A 17,279-nucleotide genomic window follows, 5' to 3' on the forward strand; every position below is an offset into this window, starting at 1 on the left:
GATGTCATTTTGCAAAAAAATATCAAAAGTAGGTCAGAGTACAAAATCATTTAAAAAAAGAAGCAATTTTCACCAATTTCTCAAATGAAAATAGCAAAATCCATATTAGTTTCAAACATAGTATTAGCTTCATCATAATCTTTTCTAGTCCAATCTTGCATACCAAACAAACGAGAACCCTTCAATTAAAAATAAAATAAAAGTGTATTCTACAACTTTGGTTACTGCTTAAATCTTGGTAGGAAAAGAAAATGCTAAAAAAAAATAAAAAAGAGAAAAGTGTGGAAAACTTTTTTTTTAAAAATAAAAGATGATTATTTTTAACAAACATGATGATATTGCACTAAATATTTATGTATATATTTATATCTTTTCTATATATAAAATGTGTATTTAACGATTTTTTTGTTTTAATAATTTATTTATTAACTTTAGGTGAATATTATAAATATTTAATGGAATATATTTTTAAAATCAATTAAAAAATACGTTAGAATAAATATTTAATTATTATATTATTATAAATTCAACTATCATAAAATATTATTATTATAATAATGTATAATATATAAATCTAATTTTTATAAAAATTTAGCAGACTAAATATTTAGTAATTATATTAATATAAATTCAAATATTATAAAATATTATTATCATAATAATATATAATACATCATCTTAAATTTTATTAAAAAAATTATTATTTATATTTAAAAAGGAAGTATGTTGTTTCTTTATTACTTAGTTTATCTTATAAAAATATTTATATATATTCATATTAAATAACAATAAATTAACAATATATATTATATAATTATCGTGTGTGTACAAATAATATGACTATGTAGCTACATAAGAAATTATAATAATATTTCTCTTCTATCAAGAATAAACAAGTTTGTTATTCAATTATTGAAGTATGATTTAAATAATATCATGAATATTTTATACCTTGAATATGGTAGTTTGTGATCTAAAATATTATCATATTATTATTATTTAAAAAAAACTACATGCAATGTTTTGGTTTAATTTTTATTCTAATATGTTTCTTTTATATATAAATTATTTATTTATTTAAAATTTATCTAGCAATCAATAAAATAATACAAGTAATTAATAATTTTTTTAAATAAACATAAGCACTCTATCAACTAAGTTAGAGAAATTTCAATTTTTATTTTCTTACCACATCTCTCATATCACTTTTCTCATTTTTTTTTAATTTTCTTCTCACATCATTATTAAATATAATATATAATTTCCAACCTTTTCTTTCGTTTTACATTTTTCTATGATTATTTTTTTACATGATAATAATTGTAATGAAAATTTAATCTACATTTGTTATATAATGTTAGATTAAATAATGTGACAAAATGTGATTTGTCATACCTTGTAACATATTAATGGGAGTTACAAAATTGGACACATGTGTGTGCCCAAATATGACATATTTTGGAGTTACAAAACTAGTTACAAATTTGTAACTCCAGAATATTACCCAATAATATGCAGATTATATGTTACAGATTTGAGTTTGGATTTCACCAAGCCATTATGTAATATGGCTGTTGGAGAAATGTTTTTAACTCCCATTAGGTGTATGGAGGTTACACAATTATGTGGGAAGAGACTGAGACATTATTTAGAAAACTGAAATTTGGAGGCTGAAATTTCCACTGTGGCCGCGACCACTAATACTTCTGCCCACAGCTAGGAGTGCTATCAACCAATTTCTTTTTTCAGTTTTTTCCAACTTGAGTGGTTCTAACACCCCAAGTAACTCCTGAATCTTCATTTTAATTTTATAAACATCCAATTAAACATTAGTAACAGCCATGAGGTTGGTGGAATTTGAAATACAACGAGTATCTCAAACTCTATAAATAGGAGTCCAATGCTCACTTGTAAGACACAATTTTCCATCCACAAAGCACTTGACTGGAAAATATTTATTTTGTATTTCAACCTCTTTTACTTTTTGATTCTATCTTATATATTTATTTGTATTGTTATGCTTTGAGTTGTATTATCAATACATCTACCATCTTCTATTTCTATTTACTTGTGTTATACCCATCCGCACAGATCCTGCCTAAGGCCCAGTCACTTGTTATTTTGTCTAATTATTGGGCCAAACCCAATAAATTAAGCCCACTCAAATGTAACCCTAACTCATTATAAATAAGAGCAGAAGAGACCAAGAGAAATAGGGAGGGGAAAGGGGCGACAACTTTTTACACAGAGAGCTCTCCATCTTCAATGGAGCCAAATAGCTAATTAAAAATGTGATCCAAGGTTGCAAGATCAATGACAGTGACTAAGTGGATGTAGGCCATCTATTTGGGGCTGAACCACTATAAAAGTCTCTCTCTTTCTCCAATGTTTATCGACACTAAAACATCTCATATTCTTTATTTAGCTCTCACAAATCTTCTCAATATTATTCTTTGGGTGTTAAACGAGTTAACGAAAAAATGAGTCAACAACTTGTATTTTTGCAATAGAGTTGTAACACTTGTTTATCTATCATATTGTCTAGTGTAACCTTTTGCATAAACTTGTATCTTTGGTTTTACCATTTGCATTGAATATAATATATTCTCTAACAATCAAAAACTTATTCTTTCATTTTCAATGGAAGGAGAAACTACATAAATCTTGTGAAAAAATGGTAAGATAAGGTAATGTTCTTCTTTGTTTTTTCATAGAAGATCTAATGACTTTCATATAGCGATAGAAATGAGTAGAATAAAATTTTATAAATGAGGTTCATTGTTTTCTAATCTTCTTTGCTTTTGCAAATATAGTAGTTGGATTACAAGATATTTCAACATCTTAGGTTTTATCCTATATTATTGTTGGTATGTAATGAGTTACCATTTATTTGGTAAATAATTAAAAGTTATTTGAGAATTTTAATTTTCCCACTTAAAGAGATGAGTATATCATTTTATGAGATAAGAGAATATGAACATAAAGGGGTTACATCTTTTGGTGGAAGTACTTTGCTATTGCAAGAAAAATAGATCAAGGTGGATCCAAAATTTTGAGATAGCATATTGTCCAATAGACTTAGAGTCTAAAGTGTGCTCAAATGAAAAATATTTGAGAATTATATAGTAACAATAATTCTTAAATATTCAATGTCTCAATGAGGAGACTGTACAAAATTGGAGAATAGATTGAAGAGAATTTTATTCATTTTAGTTAAAGATGGTGATGTTTTTTCGATGCAAATTCGATGGTATTTCGATGTTTTTGCGATGTAATCATAAAAACTTGATATTTGGCCAACACGATGCTTTTTCGAAGCAAAATCGATGGTGTTTCGATACTTTTGCGATACAATCATGAAAACTTGATTTTGGCTTTCAATGCAAAATCAATGGTGTTTCGATGTTTTTACGATGCAATCATGAAAACTTAATTTTTGGCCAAAACGATGCTTTTTCGATACAAAATCGATGCAATTTCGGTACTCTGCACTGAAATTTGACGAACATTTTAGAGGTTCATATCTTTTTAATCAAATGTCCGTTTCAGATGATTTATTTTAATTTTTGTATTTTTTCGAGATCTACAAGATTAGATCATGTAAAATCTTAAAATTTGTATGTAGAACATAGAATTTTGATAATTGCATTTTGAATCATTAAAACATAAAAATAAACGAAGAGAAAGATTCAATGGGGTGCTTCAATGGTGATGGAAGGTGGCGGTGCCAATGGAGAGAACAGTGGTAATGTCGGCGACAGCGTGGGGAGGTGGTGCTCTGCCGCCGTGGGGAGGTTGTGGTGGTCGTGAGAGATAGAGAGAGAGAAATGTGTGTGATGTTGAATCTGATATTTTTAGGCCTATTTTTAAATGAAAGGGGTATTTTTGTCCAAAATATGGTATGAGGCTCATTAGTGAGAGGAATCTTTATGTTGACATATTAAAAAAATTCACTATGTTATTATGCATAGAACATAAAATTTCTCTTGGGGAAATTTGAGATTTTATGCTTAATGAGGGTTTCTAAGTCAAAAAAATGTTAGACATTTAAATCATTTCAAAAAAATGCCAATTCTTTTGACAATATCTAAAACACCCCTCTTATACTTTTTCCCATCCACTTTCTCTTCTCTTTTCCCTTTCTTTTTCCCTCAACCCATTCCTCTCAACTCTGTCTCTAGAAAAAAAATCCATGGGTAAAGTAAAATATAAGAGAACTCAATGTAATGGCAATTATTTCTCACTTAGGACACTAAAATACTACATTTCGAACAGATCTGGGCATGCTTTTTAGGTTTTTTTGTGATTTTTTTTCAAATCTGAAACTTTGAAATTTGTAGAAAATCGACGTGGTTCAATGGTGCTCGATGTCAGCTCGATAGGACCTTCAAAATCAAGATTTTTCATGAAAAAATCGATGTTGCTCGATGGATGTTCGATGGTGGTTCGATAGTGTTCGATGCGATTATTGTAAGATACGTAATTTTTCACTCGGGTGTCCGTTTGGGATGATTTTTTTTTATTTTGGGGATTTTTTCAATATATACATGTTTGAGATGTATATATACACATTTGGGAAATATAAATATTGAAAAAAAATACAAAAGGAAAAGCATACCTCATGTTCAAGTTATGTTTTCAAATTCTAAATTTTGAAAATGTGTGTGCGGACATCTAAAACGTGTAGATCTCGAAAAAAATACCAAAAATTAAAAAAAATCACCCCAAACGAACACCCGAGTGAAAAATTATGTCTCTTACAAGAATTGCATCGAATCACCATCGAGGAACGCCGATTTTTTCATGAAAGTCTTAATTTTGAAGGCCCCATCGAGTTGACATTGAACACCATCGAGTTAGGCATGATTTTTGAGTTATTTTCAGATCTGAAATTCTGAAATCTGTAAAAAAATTGACTTTGCTTGATTGTTGCTCGATACCAGCTCGATGGGGTCTTCAAAATCAAGATTTTCATGAAAAAATCGACGTTGCTCGATGGTAGTTCGATGGTTGCTCGATGGCGGTTCAATGGTGGTTCGATGCAATTCTTGTAAGAAACATAATTTTGATATAAATTGTCCATTTGTGGTGATTTTTTTGTTTTGTTTTGATTTTGGGTATTTTTTTTAGATCTACACATTTTAGATGTTCACATACACATTTTCAAAGTTTAGAAACACATACTAAAACATATGTTGAACATGAGGTTTGTTTTGCATTTTGTATTTTTTTTCTTTTCAATATTTACATTCCCCAAATGTGTATATACACATCTCAAACGCGTAGATTTTGAAAAATATATCCAAAATAAAAAAATTTAATCCCAAACACCCGAGTGAAAAATTAAGTATCTTGCAAGAATTACATGGAACACCATCGAACCTCCATTGAATCACCATCGAGTAACATCGAACCACCATCAAACCACGTCGATTTTCTGCAGATTTTAAAGTTTCAGATCTGAAAAACAAATCACAAAAAAAAAAACCAAAAAATCATCCTCAGATATATTCGAAATGCAGTATTTTAGTGTCCTAAGTGAGAAATACTTGCCATATTGAGTTATCTTATATTTTACCTTACCCATTGATTTTATTTTTCTAGAGAGAGAGTTGAGAGGAATGAGTTGAGGGAGAGAGACGGAAGAGAGAAGAAAAAGTAGATGAGAAATATTATGAGAGATGTATTTTAGGTATTGTCAAAAGATTTGACATTTTTTTTAAATAATTGGAATATTTAGCATTTTTTTTTATTTAGGAAACCTCAAATTTCCCTACTCTAGTAGGTCAGTGTAGTACCGGGCCTCTTAGACGTTCCAAGTAGTGGACTTCAATAACAAAATATCTATATTTTGTAAGTTAACAGTTCATGTTTGCCTAGTCATTTTATGATAATATCATTTATTCTATTATAATATATTTTTCAAATATGATACACGTAATTGAATAAAAATAATCATAATCTTTTTATATGATTGTTTATGTATTTCTAATCTATATTTCTTCACAACAATACAATATAAAATATAAATTAGAAGTATTATTATTTTGAATGCACGCTTAATAATTTATACCACAATTATATTCTTAATTGATTTATATCACCTTTATAGTAAACAAAAAAAAAAAATACAAATCTTTCATTATAAATTAAGTGGTATGTTCATTAATTATGAAAAATAATTGGTAGTTGTGAAGTTAACATTTTATTTTAGGGAGCGAGTATGATCTGCGGTAGAGTACGATCTTGACTATATAAGTTGGTATAGTTGCTTATTGATAGGGTATCTAATCATTGATGAATGGTTATGATCATATTATACCTGGAAGACAAATATACCTTATGTTAGGTTAATGTTTAGTATAGTTTAGAATATAATTTTAGTATGTTTTGCTAGTATTTTAAAATTGTTTTGTTTGTTTTACGCTTGAGTTTGTCTTGTTTCATGTCATAATGGTTAGTGATGTGGTATGGAATGAAATATAGTGAAAACGAAATCAAAAGATCTTAATTTGGATTTGAACATCATCTAGGCAATGGCTTGTGGTTCACCCATGCTAGACCAAAAACTCACCTCGTTCAAACGTTCAGTATGATCGTATTGGACTTGGACGAGGCCGCACTGCGACTCAAATGGGGAATTGTAAGTTGGTTTTCAAGGGCAATTTTAGTACTTTTAAGACCTAATGACGAAAGCATTATCAATACATGTTTTATGAATGAGTTCGATCATCTTTTAGAACCCTAAATAGTTGAGAAGCACATTAGAGGCTATTAAAGAGACAAAAAAATTCTTAGAGTTTTTACTTTCTATCTTTCTTTATGCACCCTTATTTGAACTTCATAGCTGTATTAGTTTTCATTATGAACTAATATAGTTTTCCATAGTTATGATGTAGTTGACTATGAGACTTTATTTTTTCTATGATAGTTTTATGAAGTTTTTCTTCAAATGTATATCGGTTTTCGTAATTTGTTCATAATGTTTATGAATGTTTGATCACTATTTATATGATTTATGTGTTTGATTTAAAATTTGGGAAGTAAGAATTGAACATGCTCTAGTTAGAGAATTATAAGTTCTTATAGGATGGGAATACCTATATAACTTGTATAGTTTAAGAGTTTCCATGCTTAATGCATTTTAACATGTTAGAATTGTCACAAAAACATAGGGAATTCACATGTTTGATTAAATTCTTATATCTTGGGAAATAATACATCTGTAAACTTGCTATCAATATAAGAAGAATAAGGTGGGTTAGCCAATGAAAAGTCAAAAACCTTAAGTTTTTAATCTTTGCTTTGCTGCATATTCTTTTTTACTTTAATCACTCTGTCAACATCCCATTTTATGTTAATAAAATAGAATAAAAACTAAGAACATTGGTAATTAATAAGCAGTTTTTGTCGAAAACGATAATTTACTTCACTTTATGACTTGTCTTGTATATCTAAGTTTTCTCAACACCCTATTATAACTACTCCTTTTTATTTTATTTATAAAGTTTTAAATATAGGAGTCATAGTTGTATTAGGGAGAAAAAAAACCAAATTTAGTGTGGCTTTTAGAAATTTAAGTTTCTAAAACTTAAAAATGTGATGAAGCTTTTTTGTTTTTTTTAAATGATAGTCATATTTTTATTAATTGAATTTTAAAAATCCATATTTTAAGAAATTTCCCTTAAAATAGAGTAGGATAAATCATAAAGTGGGTATCAAGAGTGGTAATACTGTCGAAGTGCCCATATGAAAATACAATGGCAAGTCTATCGAGATGGAACAAACATTCTGGAACTTATCATAGTCATACCAGAATAAGACAGCAGGCTCAACTCACATGTCTAACGAATCTCGCCAGCCATGCCCCGTATTATAGATAAACTAAACTAAAATCTAAACTAAACCCAACTAGGTCCCGCTCTAATTTCAAAAAATTAAGTATGGTGACCTCAATGTTGGGCAAAAGGTGGGCCATTACCATGTGATTTACACTTCCACGAACTTCTATTTTCTTTGTTTATTAATTTCCTTTATACTAGAAACGACATCGCATCTATTATTGACTTGACAACCCTACTCTGATAAAACAGCCTCATTAACCTCTTAATAATAATAATAACAATTATAATATAACAAAGTTCCAGCTTGTGATGTGACATAACTAATTCAATATTATCAGTATAACTGATTTATGATAAATAAACATGGGTTCAAAATGTGGAGAAGAGAGACATGACATGCACTGATGATACAAGGATATCAAAGCTTCCCATTATTTACAAGTACATTACATGCCATATTTCCGCAGACAAGTAACACAAGGATACATTCCCACCACCATCCTACTTGAAACAAATAAAAAATGTATACAAATGAATCAAATTAGAGGCTATTGTTTTTGTAATCAAAATTGCCTACACAGAACGATTTGCAGACCTGTAAAATTGTATGGCCTGGCTGATATCCACAGAACACTTGCCCCCTCTTCTTCAGAAAATAAATATACCATTTCAAAGAGAAAGAAAGAAAAGCTTCAACTATGGATTAATATTGCAGTCTCGCAGATAAAGATGATCATAATCAACATGCTTTGCCCAGTAGTTACGGTACTTGGATATGCCTATCTCAAGCCATGGTTTCATGTTACCGTTGTAGTGTATAACAGCCGCTCTTTCAATATCCTTCTGGCTCACACTGGGATTGTATCCCAAACCCAGCACATGCCAGGATTTGTCCAGCGGAAAAGTGCGTTTCCAGAATGTTATTAGACCAGGTGGCAGGGTTCCCAACTTCCACAACTGCCTGTCTCGGTTCTGGGCACCAAAAGAAGATAAAGAAGGTTAAATATAAAACAGACCTAGTATAACTTGATAGAACAACAGTATGTGAAGTTTGAACATATTTCTTACCAGTTTCTGCCATGTATGGTACACATCTGTGATGTTTTGCCTCTTCCACTCCTTCAAATCAAAGATATTCATTCCATATGCCCATCCACAAGCACGTGGATCAAAATTCTTTGATATGAGAGGATTTGAGAAGTTGAGATACCTATCGAAGCGATGGAAACTTTCTCCACAAGTTTCTACTGCCCCGTTAACATTGCCCTTCAAGTCAAGAGACCAAAGGGCAGTAAGATCCTTCTGCACAACTATATCATCGTCCAAGAACAGCACTTTGTTGAGTTTTGGGAAGATCTCTGGCAGGTAAAAACGGAGGTGGTTGAGAATGGACAAGTATTTTGGGTTCCTGAACTTTAAATTTGAATCAGAACTGGCCCGGTGTGTCCTAAAGTAATAATCTATCATTGACTGTGAAGCCAACTGCTTGAGCACTGGACTATAGCTTGCATTCAACCATGTAAATTCTTCAATGTTTTGAACTTGAATAGTGGCTTTTCCAGGTGGATTTACCAAGAACCACATCCTCATTGCAGCATAATTGAGTCTATCTGTAACAACGTGGAAAACATGCTTTGCAGGATCCTGCAAAGATGACAAGCAATGCAATGACTTATTATTCAAAATTAATGACCCTTCATATTTGTCTCATCTTCTTTATTTCTTGGAATACAGAGCAATAGACAAGAGAATAAGAAACCGAAGAATTTATTAATGCACATACCTTAGCACGTGTAATTGTTGAGTTCACAACAACTGCTGCTGCCAATACATTATCTGAGAATAGTGCATAATGGTATAGCTGTGGGTCTTCCAATTTCTCTTGATTTGGAAAGTTCTGCTCAGAATTATTTAAGGTATAATATTCAGTAGTAAGGCGCAAGGGAAGACAATGAAGACCCTTGGGGAGTGTTTTTGCCGTCAGTTGTGTCAAGAACAAAGTCTGCTTCTTGTGCACTCGAAGTTGCTCTTCCGTAGAATGCAGCATCGCCCGAAGCTTCTTCACTGCAGAAGCACAGTCATCTTGAATTTGTCTTCCTTTAGTCAATGTCTGCTCCATTGCCTTCAACTTGTCATATGAACTGCATTTACACGAACCTTAAGTACAAAGCAGAAAATATAAAAAACAGAGAACCACAGAAAAAAGAAAACTTGTGGTTAAAGTTGACTGATTATGGAAACTATTAAGGACAACAACAGCTATGCTTAAAAATATGCATGTGCGTGAGACAAGAGCAATGGTGAAATTCAGTCAAGCATGCCATTTTAGTGCTTTCCAATACATACTTCTTTCCCAGTTCAGAATCCTTGCTTGCATCACCCAGTACTCGCTGAACTTCCTTCACACGTAGACGAAGCTCCCTTGTAAAATGGGGGTTGTTTTTTGTAGCGGGAAGAGAAAGGTAAACTCTTGCTCTGACAAGCTGATCTTTGAGGTGCCGTACACGAGCATCAGGAATAGGTGGTCGTTCATTTTGTTTCTCAGGTCTAGCTTTCGCAGGTTCCCTCTTAACCACTCTGTCAGAACTTTCAGTGGTTTGTTCATGCTTCACTGCCTGGAGGCAAAGTAAAATGAATAAGAGAAAAAGTAGAGTATAATATACACAGAAGCATTTCTTGTAATTACAAGGACAAAAAAAGATCAGAAACAAGTTAATGTGTATATTAATACGTTTATTGCAGATTCTATACGGCACTCACTTCAAACAATCCAATCACGAAAACATATTTTATAATATGGAATAATGATTAACAAAATAAGAACAACCAACTTCCAAAATCAAAATCAGTCAATTAAGTACAGCAGACTATAACCATAGACCTTACAAACCAGTTAACACACGTGGACTTCTCCCCATATAATGACGCAATAAGACATGAATATTAAGTGCCTGTTTCAATATGAACAAAATTACGTCTAACGCTCCAAAGGTTCAACAAAGTTCGAAGGATAATTGAAGAAAGCAGCATACCGTATCGCTTGGCACATCATTGATTTTTTTCTGAAATTCTTTCGAGTCTGCATCCATGGCGTCTTTCTTTCCATCTCTTTCAGTGTCTGTATCAGGCTTCACCTGATTACCATCTTGAATCTCATCAGTGACTTGTCTAATAGCGTTTTCACTAACTGAACGATTTTCTTCATTCGTAGTAGATAATACCCTAGCGGAAGCATGCTCCCTTGATTCCCCTAATAACAAATCTAAAGCAAAACAACACACATATTAATGTAGAGAATTGCTTATACTTCCAAAGTAACAAAAGTACAAACAATAATATCAGAAGTAGTACCCTTTTCGGAGTTGCCGGTGTCGGCAGAGCTTTCCCGGACTACTTTACCGGAATCCGAAAGAGATTGGTGGTGCAAGTTGTCAGAATACACCATTCCAATGGGTTCTTTAATTTTTGAAGACGATTCCTGTATTCAAAATAGGTATTTCAACATCGAAGACCTAAAAGCTTTACTCAATATTAAATTCAGAAAGAGAGATAGAAATACCAACCTGTGGAAGCACATTGAGACGGCCAGTGTTGCCATTGAAAGCCTGTCCAAAAGCAAAGGAAAAATTTACAGATTAAGATTCCTTCTTCTCTGTGAAAAATGGATCCAAAATACAAAACAAGGAAATCCCACTTACGAAAGTTGTAACATCTTCCACAAAATCGTTTGAAGCTGCAAAAAATGAAAATACCCATATAAGATTTATGACCCAGAAGAAATAAAAAAGAGGGAGAAAGTAATGGGTACTCACAGGAGGAGGAGAAGGTGTGAAAGGTTCCGAGTCGATCCGTATAGAGAACAATCGGAGCAATTACAGTCACAAATAACATTCCAATCACTACATTTCTAACCATCATTTTTCCTAATTTTTTCTTAATATCACTCTCACTATATTCAAACAAAATACGAAATCTTCAGGGCCGTACTCCGGCACCGACCGGCCGATTATATATTTATATAAAAAAAACCCTTCTTTAGAGGAAAACTAGATGAAAAAGAAAACAACTTTATGGCTTAAATAAAATTTTTGAAACCCAACGGCATTAAACTCCCTTCACGAATCTCACATTTTGGGAGAAAATGAAAATGAGAGGAAGAAGGAAGCCAATACGGGGAAGAAATGGTAACTGTGACAGTAGAGAGAGAATCGCCAAGAGGTAGAGAGAGAAACGAAGGAAAGTCGGGGAGGAGAGATAGAATTAAATGACAGACAGAATGAGTGTGTTTTGTGTATAACGTTAGAGAGAGAGAGTCCTATCTCTTATTTCTTCCTTTTCTTTCCGGTGTGGTACTATTATTATTCCTGACCTAATAATAATAGTATTAATTAACCTAAATTAATATTAATTTTATGTTTTTCTATTAATCTTTGTCTTATATTTATGTTAATTATTTTTTTTGACAAAAGAATTACTACATATTAATTTTTAAGAAAAAAAAAAGATGATGAGTTGGAGAGGTAAAGAAGCATTAAAACGCGGGGAGGGAACGCGTCAACTACACGCGAAGGCCAGCCCTCTCCAGTTCGGTGTTTGCCAGTTGCCTCTTAGAGACGTCAACTTCATCACACTTGACACGCGTGATTGACGCCCATATCGGACTCGCTTTCCCTTTCCTTTTTCACCTCTTTTCTTAACGGTTCCATCTAACTCACCTCAACTTCCATTATTTTGATCACTTTTTTTTTTTTTAAATTATTAATTTTTCTTCACTTAAAATGAGAAAAAACACAATTCAATTCACGTGTTAAATTAACACTACACGATTGATTGTAATGTACGAGGTCAAATAAATAGTTCTCTCTTTTCTTGGTTCAATTTTTTGTTTAATCAATTATACTAGTATCTTGTGAGAAAAATGAATTGAGATAACTATGATACATGTATTTGGAGTGAGTGTACTATAAATATAATTTTTATTATTTAATATTGAATGGGAATGGAGACGTGAACAAAAAGGGAGAAAAAGTGTGGAATAAAACAATCGTTTGTGTGTTCAAAGAGTGACAATAATGGTTATTGAGTACTCAATTTTAAGTTTTAGGATTTATATTTTTTTTAACTTTGTATTTTGTCTCATTATTTGTTTAGATTTTGATAAATTATTTTTTAGACTATATATTTTTTAAAATAGTTCAAATAGATCCCTTAATCTGATTTTGATCAAAGTTTTTTGAACTAAAATCACAAATAATTCATCAAACTAATAACTTGGAACAAAAATATAGTTATTCTGCCTATATTAAAATGAGGTTGAGGGGCTTATTTGAATCATTTTACAAAATATAAAGTTTAAAAATAATTTATCAAAATATAGAATCAAAACAGGTAATAAGATAAAAAAATAAGATCTAAAAAAATATAAATCCTAATTTATTACCCAACTATACTTTATAAAAGACAAATTAAATCTATTGCCCAACTATACTTTATAAAAGACAAATTAAATCTATCAAACCCGACCAAAAAAAAAAAAACTACTAATAAAAATTCCACTTTCTTGTCAACTACGAATGATTTATTTATTTTGTAGCTCAATAATGAAAGGGTAATGGTAGTAGTGGGGTTTCATGCATAATTATATACGTATAATATAAATATTTAATTATTATTACCATTATTATTACTATTATTATTATTCTATTCTCAGCTTAGCTGCCATCCATCCATTCCATGCTTTATTTTACATCATCACCCACCAAATAAAAGCACACACCCTTTTTCCTTTTATTAATTCTCTCTCTCTCATTTTTTTCCCTTTATTAAATCTAACACTATTACCACAAAAATAGTCATTTTTTTAATTATTTAGTTTTCAACCCTGCTAGGAGTAGTAGTGTTGTCTTTTCTTCGGAATTTAACTAAGGTCACGAGGACACCAAACTACCAAAACATAATATATGACCTAACTACCTAAACATAATATAATATAATATACGAGTTTTTTTTTCTTTCCTTGAACACATTTATTGTATTCTTGCATTAAAAAACAAACACACATATATTGTAACGAATAAGATAAAATAAGGGATATGGGCAAATATAAACACACCACAAAACGATGCACATAAAAATTAAATGAGTGCATCTGTATACAGAGTGTCGGCAGACCTTGACCTGCCCCACTAAACCTCTTGCTGGGACCATTTCGATCTTAACCATTTTTGTATTTTTAGCCCCAATTGATCTGTTGGATTTTGGCCTTCCCTTTTGAAATTCACAATATATTATATATTTGTTGTTTTATTTTCCATTTTGTAGATGGAAACAAATCTTTAAGAAAGCAACTAGTTGGTTCTTTAGAAAATGTGAATTTAGTTCGGATTCAGAGCCTTGTCTCTAACATATATAGTCTTTTTACTTAAAAAGTGAAAGTCGTGTTGTTTTCAGCATAATCTTCTTTTTTGCCATGTTTGTCTTTTCATTTTATGCAACTCTTCATATTGCACCAAAGAAAGAAAGAAAACCTAGGTAGTAGTAGTTTTTTTTAGCTGAATTGAGGTGAATATGAGGTATAAATTTATATAACACGGTGAAGATTAAGTATAAAGATTTTGTGGGATCTCGATCTTGATCTCATTTCCAAAAGCTAAGATTTGAAGCAGGAGCTAAAATGACATGGTGGGTCCTAACTTTAAAGTCTTAACAAAAAATCTTAATTGTAAGCTCCCACCAAGACATCCACTACTTGTGTCTATAATCTTTCCCAACTACCAAAACGTCCCTACTTAATTAAAGTCCATTTTTACTATCATGAAGACAAAGTAAGTTACATCTTTGGTCTCTCAAAGAAGTTAGTAATTCTTTTTTTGGTGCAGTATTGATCTCTTTTTTGAATCAAAGGTGCACCAGTCAACTGCATAGGAGTTTGGTTTATATATGAACTGGAAAGAGTTCTTTTTCGTTTGTTGTTGCAGAAAAAGAACGAAAAAGAACTGGTATAAGGGTCCAGTACTTCAGCTACCTTGATAGTAGTTTCAACCAAAATTAAAAACCCTGTATTACCCTTTCTCACAGGCTCCTTTAACCTTAAGTTCAATCTGCAATCTGAGGGTAAAAAGAAGTTTTACCTGATGTTTTGAAGAATCTCTCATTTTGGCAATTTTAAGGTGATAAAAGTTTGTCATTGTGATCCTTTCTGAACAAATATATGTCTGACTGAGTCACTGCAACTACTTTATTCTTCGCTCTATGGTTATTGGAGGTTGGCAATAGAATTGGATCCAAAGCAACATTTTGGTTCGAATATATAAATCCACCTAGGAAAAAAAGTCAACTGTTTGGATAGCTAGAGATAAGGTCTGCATTTATGCATGAAAAGCCTTAACTATGTTTTTATATTGGTTGTCTTTTTTCAGTTTCTTTAACATTGGCTTAATATATCAAATTAATTAACCCAGTTACTTTCTTAATAGTGGAAAGGTATTTTTACCCTGAACAAGCAACTTACTGCACATTAATCCAAATCCAATTTCTAATTCCCTTGAATGATTCCAAAATATTTGTTTCAGATAACAACAAAACAGACAAATCTAATGAAAACGGTGAACTTTGGAATAAATTTTACAAAATATAAACATAATTATTGTCCCAAAAACATTCCACCAAAAATATTTAACTTGTCATCTTTGATATTGTGTTCTTGCATTTAAGCGGGTCATTCTGTCATAAATTAAGCCATAAACTTTTAAGTTTTAACGCACCAATATTTTATAAAGGACTGCTCAAAATTTATGCCAACATCAGATCAATATGTTCTACTGCCAAATATTAGCTGTGTATATATATATATATGTAACTATAACATAAATATTTAAGTTTTGTTCCAACTTTTTGTCATAGACAACTTTTGCAGAGAATAAATTCAATTGTGTTGCCGAAGTGGCTGGTTAAGCAACGAGCTCCACACGCAATCCAAACTCTCCTCCAAACCATCACCATCATCTTCAAGCACTGACCACTCGTTTTCCTGGTCAAACTTTTCTTCAGGAAAGTCCAGCATTGCCTCAACTGGAGTTTGAAACAAACACTGACCCGGGTAAGAAAATTCTATACCGGTCGTGGTGGTGATGGAGTTGGTGTTTGTGTTGGTCTCATTGAGCTGTGACAAGAAGGCGTCTTCGAATTTCCAGTCGTCTGATTTGGAAACGACACCATCTTTCAGCCATGGGAAGTCGAATACTCCCGGAGACACCACGTTGGAATCATGATCCGGTGAGATGTAACTTGTACTGCCACAATCGGTGATGTTATCATTGAGACTCTTCTTGGCTTTCTTCTTCTTATCTGATAAGTGTTTGGACCGGGATTCGGGATTATCTCCTTCTGATGCCGTTCTTGGTCTCTTCTTTCTGTTATGGTCCATGAAAATGGAGGCTTTTTTTTTTGGTCTCTGCTAAGAGAAGAAGAACAAGATTAAGATTGCTAATAACTCCTCGTACGTTTTCATGCATAATATTAAAGACTGAATCCAAAAGACTATCATAATAGTACTTCAATCTTAACAAAAGAGGATGAGTTATGTAGAGATAAAAAAAGTGAATGTTTATGCAAATGCAATGAATGTATGGAACTTTCCCAATATAATAAAGTATGAAACGACTTGCGAATGAAGAAATGATGTGTTGTTCCTTGCATGAAAATGACATAAATTTCCCGAAAGAGAAGAAGATGATTGCAGAATTTGAAATTAAAGGCATGATATTATTATTATAGAGAAAATGAGTGAGGAAAATAGCTCCTTCTTGCAAGTAATAGGAACCTGCAATGGAAGATCTTTAAAGGGTATTAGGAAAAGCAGTGAAATTGGATAATGAAACTCTTAAATATTCAGATTGAAGAATAAGTTATTCGCGTTTGAGATTTTGATATAGACCTAAGCAAAAGGCAGGGAGGGCAGAGGACACTGTGAATGTGAAGCTGTTGTTGAGATTGTAACGTTTTGGTGAATAAGAATGAGAATGATGATGACAATTAAAAAAAAAGAAACAGTGCTTTTCTCACACGCTACGCCATTTTAAGCCAAACCGTCTCCAACCACAGAGTATTCTCTCACGCTTTTTCGCTCTCTCTCCATATAGCCAGAATCAAATGAAACCGATGAGTTGGTATTAGTTCCTTTTCTTGCGTTCTTTTCTCTCCTTTTATTTTCTAAAATCCCACAAGCAAAAAGTACCATAATTTTCGTTTATCTCATCCCCATCTCTCTCTTTGATTTTGTCTCAATTTGCTATCTAACACCTTCCACGTCCAGCTCTTTCTCCCCCACTCCTTTCCTCATTTGTCGCCTCACATTATCACCATGTGATGTTTAGTCCTCAAGTCACATTTCGTACGTTTCAATATTGAAGAAATATATATAAATACATGTGATTA

At 31.9% G+C, this 17,279-nt stretch overlaps 2 protein-coding genes across 4 annotated transcripts; both read right to left on the reverse strand.

Annotated features, from left to right (window-relative positions):
- Nucleotides 1-8,241: 8,241 nt before the first annotated feature.
- LOC133794675 (probable galacturonosyltransferase 4) lies at nt 8,242-12,155 on the reverse strand. Its single transcript, XM_062232031.1, has 9 exons — nt 11,657-12,155; nt 11,543-11,577; nt 11,408-11,449; nt 11,196-11,322; nt 10,877-11,106; nt 10,191-10,459; nt 9,628-9,985; nt 8,913-9,488; nt 8,242-8,816 (listed from the first exon to the last, which is right to left on the reverse strand). The coding sequence occupies exons 1-9, from the start codon at nt 11,760-11,762 to the stop codon at nt 8,541-8,543; spliced, it is 2,019 nt and encodes a 672-aa protein (XP_062088015.1). The 5' UTR covers nt 11,763-12,155; the 3' UTR covers nt 8,242-8,540.
- Nucleotides 12,156-15,350: 3,195 nt separating this feature from the next.
- Nucleotides 15,351-17,031, reverse strand: LOC133794678 (uncharacterized). 3 transcript variants are annotated; one of them, XM_062232035.1, is made up of 2 exons: nt 16,908-17,031; nt 15,351-16,296 (listed from the first exon to the last, which is right to left on the reverse strand). In XM_062232035.1, the coding sequence occupies exon 2, from the start codon at nt 16,267-16,269 to the stop codon at nt 15,769-15,771; it is 501 nt and encodes a 166-aa protein (XP_062088019.1). In that variant the 5' UTR covers nt 16,270-16,296; nt 16,908-17,031; the 3' UTR covers nt 15,351-15,768. The 3 variants fall into 3 exon arrangements, with proteins under 3 accessions (XP_062088019.1, XP_062088017.1, XP_062088018.1); XM_062232033.1 differs by having other exon boundaries at nt 16,780-16,913; XM_062232034.1 differs by lacking the exon at nt 16,908-17,031 and adding an exon at nt 16,666-16,771.
- Nucleotides 17,032-17,279: the final 248 nt, after the last annotated feature.

The sequence above is a fragment of the Humulus lupulus genome, chromosome 8 (assembly GCF_963169125.1).
Source record: "Humulus lupulus chromosome 8, drHumLupu1.1, whole genome shotgun sequence".
In the NCBI taxonomy this organism is placed as follows: domain Eukaryota; kingdom Viridiplantae; phylum Streptophyta; class Magnoliopsida; order Rosales; family Cannabaceae; genus Humulus; species Humulus lupulus.

Coding starts and splice junctions, on each gene's coding strand:
- LOC133794675 (XM_062232031.1), bottom strand. CDS start 11,762: ATGATGGTTAGAAATGTAGTGATTGGAATGTTATTTGTGACTGTAATT. Junction 11,323..11,407: donor GTCTCAATGTGCTTCCACAG/GTTGGTATTTCT, acceptor TTTTGAATACAG/GAATCGTCTTCAAAAATTAA. Junction 11,107..11,195: donor CACCGGCAACTCCGAAAAGG/GTACTACTTCTG, acceptor GTTTTGCTTTAG/ATTTGTTATTAGGGGAATCA.
- LOC133794678 (XM_062232035.1), bottom strand. CDS start 16,269: ATGGACCATAACAGAAAGAAGAGACCAAGAACGGCATCAGAAGGAGAT.